The 27,791-nt window shown below is 35.3% G+C and overlaps 1 protein-coding gene across 6 annotated transcripts in view; it reads left to right on the forward strand.

Annotated features, from left to right (window-relative positions):
* trh (PAS domain-containing protein trachealess) overlaps positions 1-27,791 on the forward strand; it is a 941,131-nt gene that overhangs the window by 890,094 nt on the left and 23,246 nt on the right. For all 6 annotated transcript variants that reach the window (XM_081758675.1, XM_081758674.1, XM_081758676.1 and 3 more), the window contains 5 exons: positions 2,274-2,395; positions 9,639-9,832; positions 13,259-13,365; positions 18,799-18,946; positions 21,579-21,703. In XM_081758675.1, coding sequence (XP_081614801.1) covers positions 2,274-2,395; positions 9,639-9,832; positions 13,259-13,365; positions 18,799-18,946; positions 21,579-21,703 — 696 coding nt within the window. The remainder of the gene's footprint in view (positions 1-2,273; positions 2,396-9,638; positions 9,833-13,258; positions 13,366-18,798; positions 18,947-21,578; positions 21,704-27,791) is intronic.

Genomic DNA, 27,791 nt, shown 5'->3' on the forward strand with positions numbered 1-27,791 from the left:
ACCCGGCTATCCACCTCTTGTTGAAAAGCACTGTACTCTTACACATAGTTCGAATTCAATCAAACAAATATGAATTTTCTTTGTCCGATTGAGTTCTTTAGTTACAACAAAAGTATCAGGATTTGTTACCTACGGTGGTCAAAATATGGCATTCTACAGCAAGGTGGGTGGCCATTTTTTTTTAAAAAATGATTTTCAGTTTTAGCGGCTCTTTCAGCAGCGAGGCTACATGAGACATGGACCTACAACTTAACGACTCGCATGAGCTCCCTCTGGAAATCGAACCTGGGTTTCTGGACCTCCCCAAAAAACTTTGTAACTTATCATACATTTGTACATTTTCTTAATAAAGCTATACTTGTTTAACAGAGAAATGTTTGATATAGCATGGAAATTTGATCTTACACTTCATCTGTACTCTTTCTCTTGTATAGGGGATCGCAGTAGCTCAGTGGTAGAGCATTTACCTGTGGTGCATGAGGTCCTTGGTCCGATCCCACTTCGCACCAAGTGACACTTCTGGTGGACATGCACTGTGTGCGTGGCTTTTCTCGGGGTTATCCGTTTCCTCCCACTATCGTCATTCCACCATTTCATTCCTTTCTTATCATCAACGTCTCCTTTAGCCTAGCCTGCATAACCGTGGGACCAGGCACGTAGCCAGGATTTCGTGAAAGGGGGGAGTCCGTGACATGAAATACTGTGTTGAGCTCCTTCGTGGCTAAGCGGTTAGCATACGCGCCTTTCGCGTGGGAGACCCGGGTTCGATTCCCGGCGGGAGCTCATGTGGTTCGGATTCCACGTTAATCAGTAGGTCCACGTCTCATATAGCCTCGCTGCTGAAAGGGACGCTAAACTAAAATCAACTCAACTCAATGAAATACTGTGGTCATCACAACAGGGGCTTGATCATTCTAAACTATTTTACAGAAACATATATTGGTTCGTTCAGCCAGGATTTCGTAACGGGGGAGGGGGCGTGACATGAAATTCTGAATGCTCAGGAGCTCGATCAATCTAAACTACTTTACTATCAACATATATTGGTTTGTTAGGACAATAAAATGTGGATATGTTGGTAAGTATTTTAATAACAAACTATGAGAAATCTCGAGTAAAGTAATAATATTAAAAAAAAAAAAAAAAACGTGCTGAAAAAGATTTTACAATATTTACATCCTTCCTCTGTTCATTCAAATATAACAATTTTCCTTTCATTATGACCCCAACTATTATCAAAAGTACATATTCACTATTATAAAAAGTACATACTCAATAATGTCTTCTAAAATATTTTACAATATCTGCATTCCTTTTTCTGTTGAATCAAATGTTAACATAACTTTCTTTCTATATAAATTTTTGTTTTTATTATTCCGTCAACTACTGTCTGTTCCAAATGACAGGTTAAAGGAGCAGTAGAAAATTGTTTTTGAAATAACATGTTTGATACTGTAAGGATGCGATACCGAAAATTTATGATTTAAAAAAAATGTCCACGCTGTTACACAACGGTATTATACTTTCGGAAGCTTGAAATCGCCCTTGAAATCCCCCTGACTAGTAGCAGAAATTCTGAGAATCCCGCAACTCTTCTAGAAATTCTGAGGATTCTGTAACTTTTCTAGAAATTTCAAATTCCCTGACTCTTCCAGGATATCTCGCTCACCTTGCCACCATGTGTTTCAGTACAAATCTCCTCATAAGAAATAGTAACCAAAAGCTTCCTGATTTTTTTTTTTTTTAATTTTTAACGCGATCCTTCTTTTTCTAATTTCATTTTCTTCATCCTTATTTTTTCATTTCTGGTCTCGAAGGGGGGTCCGGACCCCCCCTTTGCTACGTGCTTGATGGGACGTAAATTTCATATGAGAAGAATCTAGTTCTATCATTTGTTTCTAAAAATATAGATGAAAGTATTTTACAATTACTTATTGTCTTTTCGGGTTCAGAATAATTCCCGTCGAATACAACATAGATATAGTGGCTTGTAATATTGGACCCCCACCCCAACGCTTGAACCCCATCCAACAAAAATTTCTGAGTGCGCACCTGACCTTTAGTAACTGCACAAATGTAGGAAACTTGTACCTTGTTGTTTACTATACTAGTAGCTGCGATGTATAATTAAGTTTCATTTTTTGCAGTAAAGTGTGCACAAGTTTTCTGACTTACTCGATATAATTCGTGGTTGTAATAAGTATTTTGCATGTATTCTGTTGTTATTAAGTTTGTTACATATATATATTTTTTTGTTTGTTTCTATTTTGCAGTTGCGACTCTCATGACTATAAATAGTAATTCACCGTACAAAGGCATAGATCGGGCGTTTTGCATACGAATGAAGTCCACGCTTACCAAAAGAGGCTGCCACTTTAAGTCATCGGGGTACAGGGTAAGTTCTTTCTTTCTTTAATATATTTCCTTAGATAATACTGCTCGAGTATGTTCCAAGAAAATGAGCCATTAGAAATAGCTCTTTGTCCATAATCGTGATATCATTTAATTAAAGGATGAACTTATGTATTAGAATCACGCTAGTGAAATGTATAAGATTGTACTCTTATTTAAAGAATGGATTCATTTATTAGGATCATGCTAGTGAGATTTATAAGATCGTACTCTTATTTATAGGATGAACTCATTTGTTAGGATCACGCTAAGGGGACTTATGGGATCGTACTCTTATTTAAAGGATGAACTCATTTATTAGGATCACGCTAATGAGATTTATAAGATTGTACTCTTATTTAAAGAATGAATTCATTTATTAGGATCACGCTAATGGGGTTTATAAAATTGTGCTCTGTTCGTTGACCCGCTACTCCACACGATAACTCTTGAGCAAAAGCGAATGTTTGATTTCTGGCTTTTTTTTTTTTTTTTTTTTTTTTTGGCAATAAACAGCTAGAGCAATTACAAAAGTGAGCAGGGATGTACAGAGTTGGTTGGTTCTGAAGATCCGGACACCCCATAAATCCCAATTTTTCTGCAAGTTTATTCTAATTTTAGGGGTGATCTTTACAAATGTTAATATAATTCATTCTCATATTGAATTTGTACCCTCGAAAGCTTTGGACTCTTGCAATATTTTCACACCCCAAACAGGAGACGCATGTATATGCTCTGATCGAACCCCCCCCCCCCCAAAAAAAAAGTACACGGTCAAACTGGCCCAAGAGATAGTGTGGTAATTGGACTATTTAACACGCAGAACCATCCGTCCGTATCCGTATCTTCAGTCACTGTGATGATGGGTACTCAACAATGTTTGATACATGAACTGATACCGTACGCGTTCGAACTGGGACATAATGCTGCAGCAGCAACTCAAGACGTTTCTCATGCGAATGGGAAAGGCGCAGTAAACCACAGCACAGCAACTCGTTAGTTCCAGAAATTTCGTGCAAGTTTTAAAAATGTCGAATATTTGCAAGGCCCGGCAGCATCAGGGTAACAGATTGTAAGGTTATACAACACGCCATTGAATAAAATCCATCTACCAGCGTATAACGATTTGTATACCAACTTAGTATATCCCGGTCCAATGTAGTAAGTCACCTTCACGAACTCGGGAAAACTATCAAGAAATGATGCATTGTGCTACATGAGTTGGCCCAAGCTCAGCCCCAGAGGAGAGTAGGCGTTGCCGACAACTGTAAAATTCGCGTAATGTTCGTTTCCTAAAACGGGTCACCACATGCGACAAAAAGTGGGTGTTTCGCCGAAATCCAAACGTGCAAAAACAGTGGTTGAACAAAAGTCAGCTTCGAGAACCGGTCGTCAAATAGGGCCGTTTCAAGAATGAAGTGTGTGATGGAACTACGAAGGAATATTTCACTTTGAATTCCTTCCTAATGGTCGTACCAGCAATGGCAACCTTTATGCCGAACAGTTGGAACGGATGTATGCTGCTTATGTCAAAACTACACCGCACATGTGAACCAAACGCACGCCCTTCTATAACAGAATAGTACTCAAAAAACGCAACAAAAATTTCGGGAACTTAATAGCATCGAATTCATGCCACATGTGGTATATAGTCCTGACATTGTCCCTTCAGATTACTACCTGTTTCGGTATATGGCGCACTTCCTGAAATTGCGACGCTTCACCAACTACTGTTTCCAAGTAGGAGGTGGAATCAGTAGTGACTGACTTGATTGCCTCTAAGGACATGACGTGGTGTCAACGTGAAATTAAGGAAGTGCCAGGAAGGTGGCTGCAGACAGTCCAATACGAGGGAATATACTTCGAATGTTAACCAGCCTTCATTGTACTGTGATAGATGAAGATATATTGTGTACCAGAAAATCGCAAGACTAATGACTCAGCATTGTATCTCGGCAGAATTCGTTAGTGTAGTTAATCCGTTAAGTCTTTAACGGCGACCATACAATTCATATCCTATTTACAGTCTATAACGTCCCCTAGCTTCTATGTAATGTGCACAGCAGGCAAGAAACGTTGGTTGCCCATGATAAAAGGATGACCCCATACATGAAATCGCGTGATCCTCTTTACTGTCTTTAGCAAAGGTTATTAAATTTTGAACGGGAGAGGGGTGAGATTATTGTGGGCAAGATATTGTAGCGAATTGGGTCAAACATAGTGAGCACTGGCTGTGATTATGAAGTTTCCTATGCTGAAAATCAGTGAGCGGTTTGAAGTAAGATATGGTTGCTGTTTGGGAAAACAGGAGTTACAAGTTGGAAGAGAAGGAGTGGTTTAAGGGGCAAGAGTACTGTGGCTCAGTGGTAGAACGCTCATCTTTGGTTCGTGTTGTCCTTAGCTGAATCCTCGGCCAAGTAAGTTTGTGATGGACAGCAACATGTTCGTGGGTTTTCTCGGAGTTCTCCCGTTTCCTCTCACACTCTCATTTCACCAATTCTCTCCTTATTTATCATCCATCTCTTTTAGCCTCAAGGGTGTAACCGTGGGCCGTAAAACTATAAATTTCATTTCAGTTTTTCACATTGATATTTTATAATTATTACTAGAGTTTCCTTAAAAATGAAATGAAATGAAATCTTTTAAGTTTTATATCCTACAGTAATGAAGGTTAGTCTAAAGGAGACAGTCATGATGAGAAATGAATGAAATGATGGAACGAAGAAAGTGGGAAAAAAAACGGGAGAAGCCCGAGAAAACGTTCTCCACAAAGTTCACTTGGTGCTAGCTGGGATCGAACAAAGGACCCCAGGCACCAGAGGTAAACGCTCTACTACTGAGCCATCGCGGCCCCAGTTTTCTCAAAAGAATAAGTAAATATGTAAAAAAAAAAAAAAAAAAAATTACCAGTAATGCTTTCTACAGTCCTTTCTATATATTACCAGTAATGCTTTACCGGATAGTGACATTTATCCTTTTGAGTTGTCCATTCGTAAGAACTTACAAAAGTTTTCAATAAAATTAAATACAAGAAATAATTCAGGTCACAGAATTATTCAGTCTTTCATAGAAATCAATAATTCAAAAAAGAGAGGAAAGTCAGAAAAAGAAAAGATAAAAATAACACAAAAAAGAAATTAGAAAAGAAAATATTGAAAGAAAAAGAGGGGAAAGAAAAATTGAGATGAAGACAGAAAGAAGTTGCCACTTCTTAACCTGAGATTATACCCCCCCCCCCTCCTGCCTTCCATCTTGGCCACACCTTTTTCTGTGTCGTTTGAAGGGCCTGAAGAAATCTTGAAAAGAGCGTGGGCCTTTCCCATGCTCTCTTGACTATTCCTCGTTTGGTTTTAATTAAGGTGATGGTGTCACGTGATATCACAGAGATAAACCAGCGCAATCGCTTCCGGAGGTCAAAAAGACTAATTAATGCGTCTGAGGAAGAGAAGAGAGCTCTTCGACGGTCGTTTCGGTTGAGAAAGAGGAATTGTAGACGAAAAGAAAAAAAAAAGTTCCACCACAGTTTGTTTTCATGGGATATAGAAAGAGAGAGAACAGGGCAGGGGGAAAATAAAGCGACAGTGTTTACGGTAATGGTGCACCCTTAAACGCGAAATGATAGTGCCTTAAGTACAACTTTTAACATGGCTCTTCTTCCCATATTTTCAAGCCAGTTAGTGTAAATTTCCTCCCAAATGGTCATTTGATCTGATGTTCGTTAGCTGATGGCAAGACTGCAATGGGAGAAGTCTTTTATGGGTAATGTTCCTTGGGTTGTCCTGGTGCTTTTATATTGGTGATAAAATTAGTCCGTAAGTCAATTTTGTATGATTACTAGAGACATTTCGTTACGAGATGATGGGATCTTACTTTTCGTCTACAAGTTTACTTTAACACAAATGTATGTGTGTATGTAATTATGTTTTTTTATTTAAGTTTATCCTTTATTGTAAGCTTGTCTTCTTAACTTGCGTTTGATACTAATAATAAACGAGATTTCCCTTACAGCTTAATTTTCAGTAATAAAGTCTTACCTGTGATATTTTAAGCTTCCTAAAATCTCTTTATGAGCATTCTATTCCGTACTTAATATACTGTAGGAAGTGAAACCTTGAAATACGATATTTTTAAATAGCATTAACAAAGTTATTTAAGATTACGACCTTACACATACATTATGAGATTATTTTACAATTTTGATTAGAAATGTAATGTTCACTATTTCATTTAATGATTTTTGTAACCACTTCTATGTATAAGGTGGCACGGTGGCTCAGTAATAGACCGCTTACCTATGGTGCATGGGGTCCCTGGTTCGATCCACGACCAAGTTTTTGGTGGACCACATCGTGTCCGTGAGTTTTCTGGGGTATTTCCGTTTCCTCCCACTTTCTCATTCGACCAATTTCTTCCATCATCATTCATTCGCCTTAATCATCGTCTCCCGTCGCCTAAAGGGCATAATCGCGGGACGTTAAACTGACAGATTTTAGTTCATTTCATTTCAATATTTTGTGTTTTCTAACTGAAAGAACTTTGCAATAGTGGTTGCAGCTTCGATTTCCGGTGGAAGCACACTTTTTCTGGCTGTTCACCCAGCATCGTGAGATAATAAGGGAACTATCTAAATTAAGAACTTTGAACTCCGGTCACCACATGTTCGCAGTGATAATTTCAGAATTTAGAATCGAGTATCTGAAAATAGGAAAGATCCTAAATTCGGGCACTTTCATTACGTAGTCATTAGTTGTAGCTAAGGAATATTAGTGTAGCTTATTGCAAAATATTGTAGCTAAACATTAGGTTAAAGTACCTTAAAGTACTATTAAATTAAACACCTGGTGTAACAGCCATCAGGGCACCAGGACGTATCAGCCAGCTTGTGGCACTCATGCCTTCGGGCTGATATGTATTCAAACTAATCATCATATTGGCTCCTCTCGCTTTCTAGATCAGAGTGCGCTATTTCTGTCCTTTAAGTAGTTCCCAAATTGTCCACACGACGCTAGGTGGACTCCGAGTGGGTCAAGATTTGTGAGTGGGTAAGTGAGTCTTTGGTCTCACTACGACCCACCACCTACCGTGACCTACTCTGACTCACCATGACTCACTACGACCCACCGACTCACTCAGCTCAATGCCTCTTCTAAACACTGGTGAATTTGTCTACGTTTTATTTTTAATGGCTCCATTTTTCTTACTTTTTATCATTTGTTTCTATTTACTTACCTGAGATGAGTGTATCTAAGTGAAAAAACTTGAGGCACTTTTGGATATTAATATTTGTGATTGTAATAATAGCAAGAGGACTTACTACTTCGCTTTCAAGACGCAGGCAAATTTTACAGTTTTTTTTTCCTTTACGTTAGCTTACTTTACCTTGATTTAAGGCTTTCAAATTTCATCCTATTTTCTACTGAAAAGTATCTGTAATTCAACAAGGAACAATTATATATGATAATTAAATTGAAATTCAGGGTAATGTGGCTTATGACAAACACTTTACTATTTTATACGGTAAAGGTTAGATTCACTGGTATTGAAACAGAGCGGTGCTTGAGCGATTGACCGTAGAAATTCAAACTCCGATTAGTGATAATTTCATAGCCTTGTTTTATTACAAGTATAAACTCTTTAGTCAGTGGAGAGGAGGACGTGAGATTATGGGTCAGAGTTGATGACAATGGGGTTTGGTGCGTGGTGGTTCAGAATGGGTCACGAAGGGTCGTGGGTGACGGTGGATGGTGGGTCAGTGGTTCATGGGTCAAATTTTCATTGACCCACGCCATCTCTGGTCAAAACATGCGCTTGTGATCTTCTAAGATTGAACATATTGAATATTAGTCCAAAATAAAACAGAAAAAAATATAATTGAAATGGGGTATTCTAAATCATACATTCTAAATCTTAAACAAATATAGAACATATAATTTAACAATGTAAAGTCTATACAAATTCTAATAGCTTGTACAGGTGTAATATTATATAACATTACATTTTGGCTAGCAGGAGGCTCCGCCCCCAGACCCCCGAGTCTGCTCAGCGTACGGCCTTGCATTTTCTTATCTATCGGCCTTTGAACCAACAGTGAATTTCATGAACTTGCTCTTCATATTTCCTGAATCTGCTCATTCGGGGGTTTCGCCCCCACACACTGTCTTTGCTTGGCCTACGGCCTCGCACCTCTTGAACCCACAATTCTATCGCTTCTTTTCCTCTTTGAACTATCTAATAATAATAATAATAATAATAATAATAATAATAATAATAATAATAATAATAATAATAATAATAATAATAATAATATTTTGTATTCGAAGAAAACGCCCATTTAAATAGCATGGGAATTTCTTCATCCCCGTTTACACCCCTAAAAAATATAAAATATTCACTTTTGGCAATTTTCCTGTTGGTTTGTCCTGAAAAGCTACAATCATGCCAAATTTAATCATTGTAGCCCTACCGGAAGTGCTCAATAATTTAGGGGTGTAAAAGGTGTTCCATATAAATAACATGGGAAAGATTTTTCAGTTCCCCATAAAACCACTCTACGTTTGGAAATTTTTATTTCTGATGATTCACTTAGGTAACGCTAACGGAAACGTACAAGCATACCGAATTTCAAGTTTTTATCCCAATTCTAAGTACCTAAAACATGGGATTATAGGTCCCAAAAAAGACCCATTTAAATAACATAGGGAAATTCTTCATCTCCTCTTTAAACCCCCTAAAAAATAAAAATATTTGCTTTTAGCAATTTTCCTGTGGGTTAGTTTCGGAAAGCTACAATCATGCCAAATTTAATAATTGTAGTCCTACAGGAAGTGCTCAATAATTTATGTCAGCTCATGTAGTTATATATATATATATATATATATAAGATATAAAATATTCCTAATAGAATTCAATAATAGAAAAGAAACTACTTTTTTTATAGGTATATTAATGCCATTAAAAAATTAGGATCATTTTACTTAATACTCTTTTTAAAATATAAATATACTAGTATATGATGAAACCATTATTTAAAAATTGATAAATTTGCTTTCCAAGAAAACAAGAATGCGTGACCCGTAGAATTCTGACTAATAAAAGTGGTTCCCATTTGAAGAAAGTTTGAGAATCACTGGTAGAGTGGAAAACTTTTTTTTTAAATATTCAATTTTTTAGCTTATAATTTGCTCAATTTGTGTTAAACTGCATTCATCATTTTTATTCATCTACTTGTATTTTTTTTTTTTTTTCAGGTGGTGCTAGTATTGTGTAGGTTACGACCGCAATATACGTTTTCTCACAGTCGGAAATCTCCTCCGCCGCTGCTCGGAATGGTGGCGCTGGCGATCGCTTTACCTCCGCCAAGCGTACATGAAATTCGACTGGAAAGTGATATGTTCGTCACGCGGATCACATTCGACTTTCGGATAGCTCATTGTGAACCCAGGTAGGTATATTATTATTATTATTATTATTATTATTATTATTATTATTATTATTATTATTATTATTATTATTATTATTATTATTATTATTATTTAGTACACTGGACATATTTGTCTAAATATAGGTTTAATTTGATATCTTTCTTCACGCTTATTTTAATTACTTTTTTCTAAATGAACAATTGCTAATTTACCGAATTTACCTCTTTTTACATTCCTAATAACTGTACTTGCTTCAAATGCATTCACGTTTTACGTCCTGTGTTATTATGTTCATGCAATGTAGGAATTGCTCTTTTAAAATTTTTCTCCTTCCAATATTCCTTGAGAGATAATTTGTTCTCAAATACTATCTTAGCAGGTTTCTTTTAAACTATTTCCTCTATTCCGTTTTCTCCTAATACTTCCTTATTTTCACCAGCTTTATTTCATCCTTCTCTATACTCACATTGCAAGTTCTTTCAGCCTTTTTCTTCGTCCCTCCGTAATATCTATCCTTCTGTCTTTTTCAGTATGAACTCTGTTCGAAGCATTTATTAAGAAGCCCCATCACGGTAAAATTAAAATACCGCTAATTTTACAATAATTACATGATATCTTCAAATAGATAAAAAAATAATCGAAAAGTGGAACAAAAGCTCGCTATATTATTTTACATGAGATACCGATATCACGACTCACTTATCTGCTTTCGATTTCCAGCCATTTAGGAAATCGGCATTTATTTTCGCGTTTATAAAGGGCTGCAAACGGAAAACAGCTACTAGGTAACTCGTGATAACGATACCTCATGCAAAATAATATTGTCTAGTGCGCTCTTGTTCCACATTTCGATTATCTTTTATCTATTTGAAGATATCACATAATTACTCTAAATTAGCAGTATTTTAATTTCGCAGTGATTAGGCCTCTTACGTCTATTCAACATTTCACAAAATACTATTTTCTTCTTCCTCTTTCACCATTCCTATTCTTGTTTTTTTTTACTGTAAATTTCGTATTCTTGAATATGTATAATAATGTAATAATTCAGTTGCTTTGTTGTTTTCGAAGCCTAGCTTTCGCGTTCATTTAAATTATCATATATCATAGTAGTATGTAGTATGATTAATACAGAATGTAAGGATAAGATCAACATAAGCGTGAAAATATATAAAGATACAAGTGTGAAAAATCATATACATGATAATATGTGTCAAATTGTAAAATATGAGTTATTCGAGTAAATGTTGAAAATCTATTCGAATAATGGAAAAGATAAATTATTTGAATAATGAAACAAATAGTGGTACTCGAATATTGAAATAGTAGTAGTAAATTTATTCAAATTGTTGTAAAAAAAATTACTCTAATTTTCAAATAGTGACCACGTTGTAAATTTCCTCGTGGGTTTTATCTCAGTATTAGTACTGTCAAAATTAAAAAAAAAAACTATTATTCAAATATGTGTACAAATTCTTGAATATTTGTTCGAATATTAGTTACTCAAATAGCTGAAAAAGTCAATTCAAATAATAACTAATGAAATATTTGTATAATGAAATATTTTTTTTGAAAATTCAAATGATAGCAGGAACTTTATTCTATTCGTTAGAAGAAATTTATCCAAATATTGAAATACTGGGAGGAATTTATTCTAATAATTGGAAGAAAACCATTCAAATAATGTCAGAAAATCTGTTCAAATAATAGGATGAAATTAATTCCAGTACTCAAATTATGGGAAAAAATCCATTTCAATGATGGAAGAAATTTCTTTGAATAATTGGAAGAAAATTCAATTCAGTGAGTGGAAATTTATTTAAATAATAACAGGAAATTTATTCTAATAATTGTAAGAAAATCATTCGAGTATTCAAATACTATGAGAAAATATATTGAAAAATATTCAGAAAAATTGTTCGACTATACAAAAAAATGAGAGAAAACTTACTTAAATAATAGGAGGAAACTCATTTTAAAAATGGAAAAAATTTATTTGAAAAAATAGGAGAAAATTCATTTGAATAATGTCAGGAAAATTTATTCGAATATTTAAATAATGGGGGAAATTTATTTGATACATTCGAATGGTGAAAGGAAATTTCTTAGGATAATAGAAAGAATTTGTCATGGATTAGTTGCTTCATCTTTGGTACACAGATGGAGGTTAAATTGGCAGATCATAATTTACACCTATTCCGAACCAACAATCAATTCACCAATATTTGATATTTTCTTATTATGTTAATCTGATATATACTGTACTTCAAGAATTCATCCCCTATACGTCACGAAGTACGGAAGTTAGCATTACACGTATAGTAAAACTCCTGGTGCAGTAGGTCCCAAAGTCTTTAATATATATACGTGTATGTGTGTGTTTTTTGTAAAATCATTTTCAATATTATTATTTTCTCCAAGTTAATCACTAATCAGTCGTATTGTTTTTAAAGATTTAAGATCTGAGTGTCAGATTTGGTAGTGTGTTTTATAATAAGCATGATTGAGTATGCACATATTTGTTAAAGAAAACTGACCATCTACTACCTCTCCAGTGGCGGACCTAGAAGGTAAAAACTGAGGGGGACAGCCAGAACCCAGATTATGATAGGTGTATTATAAGTTTACTACAAAATTTTAAAAAATATATAAATAATGGCTTAAATCATTATTGTCACTCCAAACACTGGAGATCCGCCACTGTACCTCTCTTTGAAAAGCAGTGTGGTCTTATCCTTAATTGGTAATAATTTATACAGTATGTGAATCTTCTTTAGCAGATTAAATCGTTTATTTCAGAACAAAAACTGTAAAATTTTTCACATACAATTGCGAGAACACCTTTTAAAGGGAGATGCGTGAACATTAATATATACATACAGACATATATATATTGTGCAGCACTTGTTTCGTCGGGAAAATAATCTTCATGATTTCCAAGCCCGATGCTACTCTTTATATCTTCTAGGGAAAAGAACATTTCATTTAAAATTATGTTTCCAAAATATTAAAATATATAGCTTATAAGTTAATAAGTCAAACTTACGAAGAAAATTGAAATGAAATGAAATTTTGAGTTTTACGTCCCACGGTTATGCCGGTTAGGCTAAAGGAGACGGTGATAATGAGTAATGAATGAAACGGTGGAATGAAGAAAGTGGGAGAAAACGGGAGAACCCCGAGAAAACCCACGCACACGGTGTTTGTCCACCACAAAGTTCACGTGGCGGGAGCAGGGTTTGAACCCGAGACCCCTAGCACCAGAGGTGAACGCTCTACCACTGAGCCACCGCGGCCCCCTACGAAGAAAATTGAAGAACCGAACATCATTACTGCTTAAGTCTCAATGGATTTCATTATTAAACCAATATTTTTATTATAATAATGTCATAATAATAATAATTGTTATTTTTCTTATCTTATTCTCTCTGATTTCTAATTTATAGGGTATCAGAACTCTTGGATTATACAGCGGACGAATTAACGGGGAAAAATTTGTATTCATTGTGCCACGGAGAAGACGCTAATAAACTACGAAAGTGCCACGTAGACTGTAAGTTTAAAAGCTCACAACGTAATCTTAGAATTAGATTACTATTTTGTATACTATTATAGCATTAGTTAGCATATCGTAGAATCTTATTTTCCTTGTCTATTTATTTATTTATTTATTTGTTTCCGTAACAAGTTTCATTTGCCAATAATACCTTTCTTTTCTACATCTATATTAGTACTTGTATTATGTAGTTATTTGTGTAGCGGAACGTGAATATAAAATTAATTGTTAGGAAACACCAGAAAAAACTGCGAAGAAGATGGGATGAAAATAAACGTTAGAAATACAAAAAAATAATGGTGATTGAAAAAAAGGGAGTGTATATCAAATATAGAAGTAAGGTAAAGCAGGTGACTAATTTCACGAAACCAAACATTTGAGATGCAAACGTGAAATAAATTCAAAGGAATGGGATAGAACTTTTTTTTTAGAAAGAAATAAAATTCATTCTATATGACCTTGAATACATCGGCGTAAGCAACAAACTTTGGGGGTGAAGATTACCGGGAGGATTGGAGTGTATGGAATACCCCCAGGAAAGCAGAGAGTCCAGAGGTCCTTTCTGTAAAATAATAAAAAAAGGTATTCATACATTACATTTTAAAATATGTTTTTACTTAAAAAGCAAACCAAATCTTAAAAATGTTTGTGTTTTATTTTTGCCTTTGATATATATATATATTTTTTAATGTAGTACTAAAATACACACACTTTACCATTTGTTTGCTTATACAAACAGTGAAGTTCAACCTTGGTTTACAGTTTTAGTCAAACTTAAATGATACCAAGTGTATGTCGAAACAAAACAATAATAAAAGGTAGTGTGAAGTGAATACTCAGAAACAATACAGTTTTGAAAACAGTTTTTAGTCTTAGAAGCCTATAACTAAACAATGTATAGTTAAAAAATTAGTTGAAAATAATGATGTTTTTTTTAACTTAACTCGCTTTGCTGCTCGCTATCTAAACAAAAACAGTTTCTCACTTTATAGTTTACTCCACCTTCACCTTCATAGGGCCAAAAAAACTGCCTTTTTTCGCAATGGAAATAAACTTTTGTTGTATTTTTTTTTATATCCACTTTGTCTACCATTGTTTTCTGAATGTAGTAAACTGCTACACGGTTGAACCTCGTTTGGGTCGCAGTTGACCTAAGATACTTGAAATATTGGAGAACGAAAACTGTTTTACAAATATTGGGGGGACGTCCTCGATGGATTGACGCCTGTGCTTGAATAAAAAGTTAAGAAAAAGACTCAAATGCTTTGTGTGGAGTATTAGATTCTACTTAGACACAATATGCTGAGCAAAACAACATATTTATATTAAAAACTACATATGTTTGACAGTTTTGCCAACTTTGGCAAAGCTGTCACACGTATGTAGTTTTTAAAGTGAATATATTGTTTTGCTCAGCAAATTTAATTATGTTTAATAATATACAAAGCAAAGCTTCTACTTATGTTAAATATTACAGATTGACACTTAGGCTCTTGGAATATGGATAGGGAGAAGAATACAGATAATTAAAGTAGCTTAAAAGTCTGAGAACTGTATCCTGAGGAACCACGATAGGTGCAATGGAAGGAAAAAGAGGAAGGGAAAATTGCTACAATTGATGAACGATATTATATAAAACAGATAATTAATGTCAAAATGAAAAAAATAGCTTAGGACCATAATACATTTAAGATTCTCAAAATAATAATAATGTTGATTATAACTTTATTTACTTTTGTTATTGCATTACTCGCTTGTTTTGTTATTGCATTACTCGAGGCGATCACTCCCCCATCCCTCAAAAAGAGGAAACTTTCTTATTTTATATATAAATAAAGCCCATCCCAGAGTTTGGAGCTCTTAAAAGTAACTCTAAGTAGCAGTATTACAACCCACCGCCCCCCAGAAGTCCGTCCTGGATCCGCCCCTGACTGGGAGAGGGCAAAATTTTACTTACACAATCAATCAGTTTCATTTATCATCCGTCTCCCTTAGCCTAAAGACCATAACCATGGGACGTTAAACTTTAAAAAAAAAAGAGAAAAAACTTTCAAACTGTAAGATGATTAGGCAACCAACATGACCGCTCTGTTACGTGGGGTTGCATAAATTACTGGGCACCAATGTAGTGCCAGTTCGAAAATCAATAAAGATAGCCAGCCCCGGGCTGAACATAGAACTCATAAGTAATGAATACTGTAAAGATTTTTTTTTTTTTTAAGTGTAGAATACACTACAGAAACACACAAGCGGTACTTGAATTAAATAATCACAAAAAGTCGACAAAGTATTTTTTAACAGCCTGTTTTTATGGGGCAAAAACTACCGTTCTCCAAAAGCCAGCTTTTTTTTTTCTCTCATCTTTAGCATGGATAAAATTAAATGTCGAATCGCTCTCGACAAAGGACTGCAAAAAGATAATATGAAATCTGAACATGAGCTTCTGCTGGGAGTCGAGCTAGTGCCTCTCAGATGATCTGTAAAAATTCAAATTCGTATCCACTGGAAATCTATAAGAGAAATGGGCTACATTGTTAGTGTTATAACCTCGCACCACCTTATATATCGCGGATACTGGTAAGAAATTAATTTAGAATCCCGAGATTTTAAGTTTATCTACTTATGATATATTTATCTATTTATGATATATTATATCAATTAGATATTAATCTCTAAAGTAATATTTTCATATTAATAGTACTGTTTTTTTTTAATTTTTATTTATTTATTCTCATAGTAATCAAATATTTGCATAAGTGATTTACATCGGGGAAATGGCCTCTATAATTAATTTTTTGTGAACTATATCTTTGTAGCATGCGTTTTTCCAAAGTCGAACTCAGTCCCGTGTTCGATTCCCATTGGGGACACTCGGTCGAGAAAGTGTAAAAAATTTTCAGGACAGCCACTCTGAGTGAGATTTTGGTGGTTTTTCCTCATTCACACCAGACAAATGCCGGGATGGTACCCAACATGCAGGTCCCAGGCCGCCGCTTCCCTTTCCTCGGATAGTATGATCGCCGAGGGACGTCATCCTTTATACGTGACGGGCTAACATAGTCGTAGATGCCGAAAGCCCAGAAATCTAATTCCTAATCGTAATCGAAAGTTGAGCTTTTGCTGCTTTCCTTGGTTAAACATTAAATCAATATTGATCTGAAACATCTTTATGAAGAATTGCCCCATCGTAAACTGAACATTTCTTCAGCAGAGCTAACCTTGAATTTTCGTTGAAACATCATTTATTAAACTTTAAATTCAAGGCTTATTCAACGCACATTTCAACGTTAAAATTGTTGATTTTTAGATGCGTGCTAGAAAATGATACTTTTGTTACCTGTACGTTAAGGGATAATTTTTACCTGTCCCTAGTGTTAACTAATTAAAATTCAACAAGAACGTATTTCGCTGCTGTTTGATATTTAAGACACAACCAAAATTTTATGTTCAAACAAATATTTTTGTGTATGAAAGAAAGAGAGAAAGAGAACCAGCCACTGGGGTATTTTTAAGAGCGGTTTCCGTGCGATTTTGCCAATTTTCTGCCATCTTCCTTCCCAGAAGGCCTACCTCTCCGCCTCCCTTATTTTATAAAGCAAAAAAAGCAAGAGATGGCGCCTTACAACAAATTTGATGCAAACACGTAACCCAGCAACCAAGCTGCTAAGAAAAAAGTGTTTCTTCGTTCGTCTGTGTGTCCCTCTTTTGGAATGCGGAACTATTGAATTGTTGGGTGCGATTCGGAGAGAGAGAAAACGACTCATTTCAGTATGCGAGGCTTGTTCAGCTTTGGATGTGAGCTACATTCAAAGTGAAATAACCCTCCCTCTGCTCAGCGAAAGGAACAAATGCCCCCCCTGGTCCCCCCCATTTCTTAGATTTTCTCTTTTCTCCCTTCCCTTCGTTTGACGAGACAACCAGACTGCAATAAAACAAGTAAAACACAATGTGCGTAGGATTTTGTCTTTCTCTGTGTTGGCTTTGTTTTCTTTCTTTCTTTGTTTTTTTTCTCCCATTGGTTTGTATTTGTTATGTGAGAAACATGGTCGACGATCTTGTGAGAAGTACAAGATGAATTTGTCTCTATGGAGGTGCTTTTAGAATTATTCCCACCACCCACCATCCTCCTTCCACCATGGCGTCGTTTCGAGGTTTTTTTTTTTTTTTTTTTTTTTTTAACGACCATCTCATACAGAGATTACATGGAAATACTGTAAAACATACAAGAATTTCAGATGCTGCCAGTGTTGTTGGTAGCTTTTACTGATGTTTGTGTTTACAGCTATACAAGGTGTTACAAAAATTTGTCACAAATTTTGAGGATAGATTCCTTTCATCAAAATAAGAAAAAAGTTTCTTGTGGTCGGAAGTGCATAGTTTCGTAGTTATTGTGACAAATTTTTATAATACCCTGTATTTAAAAATACTATTCTCTGTTCAGCGTAAGCTCTAAACTCGGATAAACAAAATATTTGTATCCTTCCGCTCGTCACAAATACGATTGGCTAGTGATACATCACTACCACTCCCCACGCGAAGGAGCAAATTATGCACGTGCATTTTGGCAATACTGTCTCGATACTTACAGCAGCAGCAGAAAAGAAAGAAAAGAAACTCAAAAGATTAAAAAAGAAAAAAAAGTATTTTAATTTCGCTCGTAAGCAATTGTTGCTTAGTGATTAAAGGTATGCCTTGTTGGTGTTTCACCACAACACTCGCGGAACCGGGATTCATGCCAGTCATCTTTCAGACTTTAAAAGCAGAACACCCGTCCACAGTTGAGTTGGCGCCTTAATTCCTGCGCATGCTTAGTGTTTATTTCTATTGTTTCATTAGTCACACTCGATTGCAGTATTATTAGATAATCCGTATTATATTTTTGTCATTTATAATAATGTAGCAGTTTTACGTGGAGCTTCATAGTAAAAGCAATAGTCAAATCACATGAACTATTTTGCGGAGGAATACAAGCGTCTGTAGGCCAACAGCAAATCAGCGAGATTTAGTTTCACGTGGCTTTGTTTATCGCAGTTTAGAGCTTAGGACGAACAGGGTTTAGTCCGACATTAACTATAAAACAAACGCAAAACTGAGATAGGATATTTCAATACTTATAACTATGATGGGTTTAGTTCTAATATCATACTAGTTATATTACACGTTATTCACATGTAAGAAGGCAATAACTTAAATAAACAGAAATCAGGGAATTTCTTATCAATCTCGTATATAAGTAGAGACTTAAGTTTTGATTAGGTTATACATTTTTTTTTTTTTTTTTTTTTTTTTTTTTTTTGAAGAGAGTAGAGTGGTTTATTCAGATCAGGATACAGTATTTTGAATTAAGTACAGTTACAGTTTATTTTGACTGTAAATAACGAACTATTAAGAACTCCTTTCTGATTTTGACTTTTTTTTTTCATTTTCCAGTGATTAATAAAGGCCAAGTAATGAGTCAGTATTACAGACTGATGAACAAAAGTGGAGGCTACACGTGGATGCAAACTTGTGCGACAGTCGTCTGTAACACGAAGAATGCCGACGAACAAACGATTATATGTGTCAACTACGTCATTAGGTAAGTTCGAAAAAAACCCACTCCCATTCAGTCTATTCCCCACATAAAATAAATGGTGAAATTTTGCTTCACATGCACAGTACTATATTGTGTTCCTTGTTTGTAGGTGTTGGCAATCAAAATTAATATATGGGTTAATTATTTGGGTTAAGTTCCAAAGTTGGTCGTTCGTTTCTAGCAAAATTTTGAAAATGGAGTGAAATTTGTGTGCTTGAGAATAATTATGTAAGGAGAGCGGAAGTTGTGTTTATATATTTTTATAAGCGGTTATAAATATAGAACTATTTGGAAAGCGGAAGGAACTACTTCGTGCAAGGTTACCACATTGTTGGATTCACTGGCGTAGCAGCTGCCCCCGCAACCCTGCAGTGTGAGGGGGGCGAGCTATAGGGGGCCCCGAAGTCTTGCGATGAATAAAGATTTAAAGAAGTAAAACTTCAACCTTACTTCTATCGGCTTTACAACTAGCGCCCCTTCTCTATACTTTGCCGGGGGGGGGGGGGCGCAAAAGTGTGCTACGCCACTGGTTGGATTGTGGGAAAGTAACGAGCATATTTATTTAAACATGGCTGCAGGTATACAGAGACACTTCCTGTATCCTTACGCAGAGACGAGAAATTAAGCTCTATTTAAATTTTAACAAAATGGGTCAAAACTTCCCTAACTCTAAGCTAACCCCACCCTACCCTACCCTACTTGTGATAACTGCTATAGCAGTCGATTAATTGCTTTGAGATAATGGTATTGGATCTTTTTTTTTTTTTTCGCGTAACTTTAGTGATATCCAAGATTTAACCTCTTAATTCAGATCGTAAATAACTGCAAGATGAAAAATAAATGTTATAATTTATTACATATTAATTAACCGACTGCAAAGGAGAAAAGGGTTCTCAATTCAACACACACACACACACATATATATATATATATATATATATATATATATATATATATATATATATATATGTGTATGTCTGGTTATGCTCTGGGTATGTTCACGCTTAACTTCGGCATAGGTACACTAATTCTGATTTTTTTTTTTTTTTTTTTGTTCAAAAATATATTTTCCCAGTGGTACCAGATAAATTGCTTTAGCATCTGATGGTAATCTTTAGAACTGGACTGTGAAACACCTCAACAGATTTTGTGTTAATTACAGTAAAGTAACAGACGTATAGGCAACCATATACTCGGTAGCGCGGATTTTGTTGCATAACAGCACAGGGGTTGTACTGCAAAGTTTTAGAACGCTTTCATCGTGTATTACACTATCTCTGTCGTTTATAACTTTTTAAACAAGTCGGTTACATGAGTGAAGCCGGTGAAGCCGGTTAAGTTTTTTTAATGTGTTTTATAATAACTCAGTTTTACTATAAACAGGAGAATCATGCTATAAAATTAACAAAACTACTGTATGATACAGTTAGCTTGGAATAAATATACTATAGTGTAATGTATTATCTATATAGTTTTACATACACACTAAGAAATCTTCGCTTACCCTTGATGTAAGCGGATACCAGGTTCAATACTCCTCCTCTAAGACATGGAAATCACATTTAACAATGGATAGTGAATTGTGTTCTCATGTTGATCAAATTTTAAAGTCCTTTTTCAGCATTGAGTCTATGCTGAACAGGACAGGCATTATTTTAAATGTAATCCAAACCACTACTCGAATATTTATCCAAAGCAATTATCCCCATCGGGCATCGAATTCGGAACTACGCACATTAGTAGCTTGGTCAGGAAGGAACACTGAGTAGTGATTCTAAATAGGGACAAAGAGCAATATTATTGTGAAAGTATAATACTGTTAGTATTTCAAATTTATTCTACTCAGGATGGTAAATCTGATTTAGCACGCGTCTGGTAGCTCAAGAATACAAAATTTGAATACAAAATTTTGCATGGTCTGTCCGTTCTAAGCAGTAACCTCAGATACCGATAACAGTGACTTTTTGGCAGTAACATGTGACCGAGTGTCCACTGAGCAGGTAGGCAACCAACCAGATTGCTGTAAACTCTGGTCTGGAGGAATGTTTGTGCTTACACAGAGCTTTCTACAAAGAAGGGGGTATGACGCAAAGTTCGTCATTGAAATTAGTAAGGGGACAAAAATTTAGATTTGAACTGGGTAGCAGGTAAAAGATCGTATAAAAGTGCATAATTCGTACCAGGGCAGCACGTTTTAATCAGGAACATGTTCTGATGGTCAGAACCATGAAGGAAGTTTAAAAATAGTTATTAGTTTTATATAGACATGCTAGAAGCGTAAGGGGATGCGATATCAATCAAGAGGTACAGTCGTTTTCTCAAAGAACAAAGTCTTAGCAATATGTAGAATTTAACACTAGCCCGTGTCCACGGAGGTCTAGGGGGCGGCCCCCTCTAATATTTTGCTGCGCCCCCCAAAATTTTCACGGTAGGTTTGCGAAAGAACTATAATATGGTTAGATCGGGCCCCTCTTAACTTCATTTTTGGGCTGGCTACCGGCCTGGATGATAAAGTGAATGAACTTAACGAAAACTGTTTTTCTAATATATAAAAACAAATCTATAAAGTCTATATAATAAAGTTATATTATATTTTGTATATTATTGTACACACAATTAATTCTTGTCATTTCAGTGGTCGCGAGTTCGAAAATCTTGTGATGGATTGCTGCCAGTTAGAAGATAAGATGCAAGTGGTAAAAAGGGAAGAAACAGGAGGAAACGACCCCGAAAATGGATCTCCAGACGCCGATAGGGGAGGTGAGTACGAAATAAAATATTCAAATAATAAGTAAAATATGATTCAGTCATAGCTGAAGTGTTGTGTACTTGTTCACCTGATATTACATTATGTTATCGGAAAATGTTTAGAACATATGCAAATCCCTCTAGATTTTTGGCTTGGCACCTTCACTAAAGTATCACACCGATAATCTCTCTAAAATGACTGTTTCAATATCGGCATTTAGGTAAATCACTTTTTTGATTCCAAAAGAAGCCACGTCATCGTTAAGTTATCGTTAAGTAATGAGAACGAAATGAATTTTTTTTAAAGAACTAATTAATTTTGTATTTATATCTTCTTTGTTTCTGCATAAACTATTTATAATTTAATTTTTTTATTATGATGAACATTATCACCATAAAGCAAAATGTGCATGTTCTTCACACCCACTTCTTTGCAAAGAACTATTTACCATACTCACATACACTGCCTTTGGAACATTAACAACAAATACACACTACACTACAACAGAAGTGTACCAACACACAAACAAGACCTTCACAAAGAAAATAGGTTAAAAATAGGTATTAATTTTGGAAGAATCAAAAATTATCTGGAAGTTCCACATAATTGACACAATAATGTTTCAAAATAATTGTTATTACAATTATTGCGGTATAAAAATTGTTCAATCAGGCAATAGAACAGTAAATTTCCGTTAAATTAACTGTCTTAGGTCCCATATATAATCTTTTTCCATATATGATATATAATCTTCCCGACACAAGCATATGTGTTTCACTGTTACAATCATTTACTTCTATGTATTTATTTGATTTTTCTGACAGCCTCATCTTTTATTATTAGTCACTTCGTGAAAATATCTATGTGTAATAATCATCCCGAGATTCCAATAGACATTGGTGAAAATTACTTCGTACATCCAAATCGATTCAGTAGATTAAAAAAGGAAAAAAAACCTTGTATAAAGCTAGACATACTCGTTTAAGTTTTATTATACATATTATTAAGAAATTGTGTGATTTAAAGTCAGGTAGATAGTTCATTATCTCTTCAGCTCTAAGATTGGTTGTTATTTGACATCTATTTTCCAACCTATGGGTCTAGTGATGATGTTGGTATGTTTGGCAACGATTCACTAGCGCGGTATGACCTCGCCAATGTTAGTATGGAATGATGAGTAAAATATGCCTTTAAAACAAGGATGTTATAGAATAGAGGATCTGCCCCTACAAGAAAATCGTGAAGCCATACGTCACAGGTTCGCCACACCTACTCTGCCCACTCCGCGCCACTAAGATTGCAATGTTTCGAGCCAACAATCATGGCAGAAGCGAGAGCAGCCAATCAGACGTGTCGGTTTAAACGATGCTCGGTTGTTTTTTTTTTTTTTTTTTTTTTGGCTTCATTGAGTTCATATGATGAAGATACGCATGGGCAGATCCTCTATTTTATAACATCCTTGCTTTAAAACGTATTTTTTTAAATAAGGATTTTTTATAGAACATGTCCGCAGAGGGTCTAAGAAATGTATGTTCACAACTCAGTTTCTTACATATTTCTGATTATAACCGGAAGCTGTGATAAAGGGACCAGGGCCGGCACCAAGCAATTTGCCGCCCCGTGCAATGGCATAATTTGTCGCTCCCTTGCTCCAGAAAGAACAAATCCTAAAACCTATGATTTTAAGTATGCTATCCCATCATGAACAACGAAGGGGAGGGAAAGAGCGTTCGCACTCAGAAAGGCCTCAACACTACAAATAGAATCTCATAGTGTCCTTTTTTCTTAAATAAAAATCTATTATGTCTAAAGCAAACACACTTGTAAAGGAAAGATGGTAATCATTTTTATAGAATTCAATATCGAGCTTCAATCTCAATATACCAGTTTGCAATTCCAGTGCAACTGGCTCTTTTATTTCTTGATTTTCCTTCTACATCTGTTAAATTAAAAGAAAAAATACTTGTTTTCACCTCTAATGAGAGGGATCTTAATGATGACAAAGACAAGACTAGTTTTCATATCAAAACTGTGATAACAAACTAAATGGAACAGGTGTTCGCTACTGTTCGAGAATTGAATTCTTGTATTTGACAACAATCAAGCAATTCATACTGGGATATGTTTGATCATTTGTTCTTAAGCACTGTCCATGTGACCTTAAACTAATCCGACCTAAACATAATTTATGAATATGGTATTCAAATAGAAGGTCAGCTTAGTAAATTTAACATAGTTACCACCATAATGGAATGTGTTTCTAACAAAGAAATATTTATTTTAAATAATATAGTTATGACAGATTTTGCCGCCCCCTGCAAATGCACGTGTTGCACATATGGTAGAGCTGGCCCTCAAAGGGACAAGCAAATTGACGCAATAAACGCCTGTGTAGCACAGGTCTTGAAAGTTTCAAATAAATAAAAAAATATAAAAAAAAACGAATTTTAGTATACGTATTCTAATAACTGCAAGAAGCGTCTTTCAATAGTTCAATTCTATATTTGTTGCTTACGTTTCTCATGCTATCCTTCCAGATTGTTTTCCCGAATATTTATAAATAATTTATGTGTAGGTATTTAAATTACTAAGAGAAAATTTGAAGGTTTTGGTCTTTAAAAAAAAAAAAAATAGAACAGGAAGTTGTTGGAATTAGCACCGCTGCTTTTTCCCCAATGCCATAATTGCTGGAACACGAGTCACTACTAATGACTGTCGAAATGATAAAAATAAATAAAATATGGCAACAGTGTAGAATGATTTGTGCAGAATTCCCAACACCTTTTTTGCCTTATCAGTATAAACCGATAAGAAAATGAGAAGTGTATATATATTCTTTGTGTTGAGTTAAAAAGCAGTTACATTTTCATTTAAAATTGTCTTGCAATTATATATATCAGATAAATAATATATATTTTCAGACATTTACTTTCCCAAGCTAGTTATTTTTTTTTCTTTTTAAATTTCAAATGAATGATACTCATTTGTGTGTAAGAGGAGGATCTACTTCGTCAAGTCATGTTGAAACTTATGTTTTATGAAGAAGAAGAAGAAGAAGAAATAAAAAGATATGAAGAAGAGATGGCAATTCTGGAAATATTTCATCTTGAGAGCTATGTTAAGGCATTAAATCTCCTCGCGCGGAGTTACTTAACTCCCAGACGGAACTTGTTTCCTGTCAAGGATCTGAGTCCATAGTGTCCCCGTTCTGAAACACAATTTCCTGTATGCCGTTCCGTTCCCCCGCTCCTTTAGTTCTTCATGATACACGGGACTTCATTTGCATTAATGATCCTGATAATGTCACACAAAAACCCCTTTCAGACATAGCTTGCTGCTTGCCCCCTCCCCCCACGCCTGTCTTCTTGTATTTATTCCCCTTTCCCCCCGCTTACTTATGGTAAAATGTTATATAAAAGCTATGACAGGAAGAGTGATGGGTCCCTGTTCAGAGTCAACCCTTGTTCTCGTATTGTGAAACGGTGCCATCGCTAATTCAAACAAATCGACCTAATTGCCTTAATTAAATCTCTCAATAGCTAACAAGAAAGGGTTCTTGTCCCAACAGATTTGCTGTCATGTATATGTAATTTTTTGTCACACCAGGGAAACAAAAAAGATTTTTTTTTTAATAAGTAAAATGAAGCCAGGTTGTTGATAACATCAACTTGAAATTTGTTATACAGTGAGTAGTTGTGAAAAGTTTTTCTCAAAGAAGACCTGAGATTTCGTATGTAATTCTTCTGGATTTGACTACAGCATTAACTCAATCAGTTGTTTCTTCCTGAGGGAAGAAAGAGTTCTTGATACAATAAAAAAAAGGAATAAAATGAAATGTAGATGAAAGATTGTGTTTTACGACTCCATGAATATAGAATAATAAAGATCTTTTATTTAAAAATGGAGGAACTAGAGCCATTTCGTCAGAAAATACTTAGAAATTGGATTTTTTTTTACAATAATAATAATAATAATAATAACTTATGGAACGAAGACATTATTTACATGTTGTTGAACAGGTCTTCCTAAAACCATGCTTACGGGTTGAAGCAGCTGAACAGAGCGTTCAGGTCTCCAAATTTGGAGTTTCGTGTTCGATTTTCGATTTGGCTGTCATCACAGACTTAGCACTACAAATGGGGGCACTCAAGTCGAAAATGTGTGAAAAGCTTTTTCAGGTCAGGCATCCAGAACGAGGTTTCCCTCATTCACACAAGGCAAATGCCGGGATGGTACCTAACCTATAGGTCCCAGGCCGCTTCTATCCTTCCCCAATCCTTGCTCCCTTCCCTTTCCCCGGGTAGTGTGCTCGCCGAGGGACGTCATACCTCAAACATGACGGGCTAACATGGCCGAAAGCCAAAAAATCAAAATCCTAAATCATTATCGCCACAGATTAGATACACGGACCTTATACAACTCGTTCAACGAGAAGAGAAAGTTACAAAAAGACCTGCGCTTAGAATTACTTCCACATCCACCTCATTCACATGACCTAGCTTCCAGTGACTATCATATCAACTAATAACTTGATAAACTTTTATGAATTAGGCTATTTCAGAAATTAAATTACACATGAAACTTACTGTAGTTTAGTAGACAAGAGACGCAATGAGAAAGTAAAGGTGACCTGAAAAACCTTGTTTTGCGCCGGAAAAAGTGCATATGTTTCAGTAGCGTAGCCAGGATGTGTGTTTGGGGGGGGGCAAGTGCTGCTATAGGTACATATAGAAAAATTACAAACAAAAAAAATTTAAACATAAAAATATATTTAAAAAATACAAACATCAAAGTACCAAAGTACATTGTCGGACCTCTTTGGAAGGGGGGCCGGCCCCTCTTCCCCCCCTTCCCTACGCCACTGATACGTTTATATGGAAGCTATTCAAGTATTGTAGTCAATATTATAGTTGTAGATTAACGTTAGACGTAAAGGAAAATGCTTTATCAAAATCGGACAGTTTCTTGAAACGCGGAGCGAGCAATTGTATATACACTTATTGCATGAATTCATAATAAAATTTCGTCCTAATGTCGAGTTGATGCAGAAACTCTCTTTGTTTACTATAATTAATGATATTATTGGACACTTACGTGGGGGATCTTTTGTAATGGAGGGCAGGTGAATGCAATTCCTATCCTTGATCAATTTCAACTCATACCAGTAGGGATTATTATTGTGTTCAAGCCGTGTATCATGAAAAGCCAAACATGGTAATGTTACAGTGGAAAAATATAAAGAAGGAGTGTTCCCCAAAGTTCTGGAAATATTATTTAAATTTTATTAAGGTTTACCTATATTAGGTTATATTTCCGAATACATCCGTTTAAACTTTTGCACTTTTCCCAGCCGAAACAAAACTTTTCAGAACATCTTTAGAGAACTTTTTCAAGGACTTTTGTGTCTATTAGTCTGCAGTATATTTTATGAAACTTAAGTTGTGAAATTTCACACTACGGAGAGGTTTTTCGCGTTCTGAGAGATGATAAGATCAGGCTAAAAAAAAGGTGGATGTAGTAGTAATTCTTAGGGCAGGTGTTTTAAAGCTTTCTTTTTTTCATTGGACCAGCAGTATGTGGTCTCGCATTATCATGTTGCAGCAGTGGTAAACTATGAAGTCTTCCAGATCGGTATTTGATACGCTCCGCTTTTCGCCAAAAGAAAAAAGAAAGGAAAAAGGACGAAATGTTGTAATAATACTCTGCGTTCATTCTTGTTCCTTTCATACGTAACCCACAAAGATTATTCCATCATAACCCCAGAACGCACTAACCTCTACCGACAGAAGGAACAGAGCGTGCTTTAAACGGAATCCTTCTTGACTGTTCCATTCTTTAAATTCAAACTGACTGATTTTCCGGATTAAAGGGTGGGATCCATGTTTCGTCAGCTCTTGTCCATTGCTCGAATAAGAACCCCTAAGGAGGTAATGGTTCCTAAAGTAACTAGGTACAAGTAGCTTATGGTAAATGACGGATACACAACGAGCTAACTAAAACATTGCTGATTTCCAAATAGATTTTATGCAAAAGATAGTGTATTTATACTTTCATCTTCTAATGGCAACCTTGTTCTGCGGGATAAAGTACATTAAAATT

The sequence above is a fragment of the Thermobia domestica genome, chromosome 5, assembly GCF_964235325.1.
Source record: "Thermobia domestica chromosome 5, izTheDome1.hap1.1, whole genome shotgun sequence".
Classification (NCBI taxonomy): Eukaryota; Metazoa; Arthropoda; class Insecta; order Zygentoma; family Lepismatidae; genus Thermobia; species Thermobia domestica.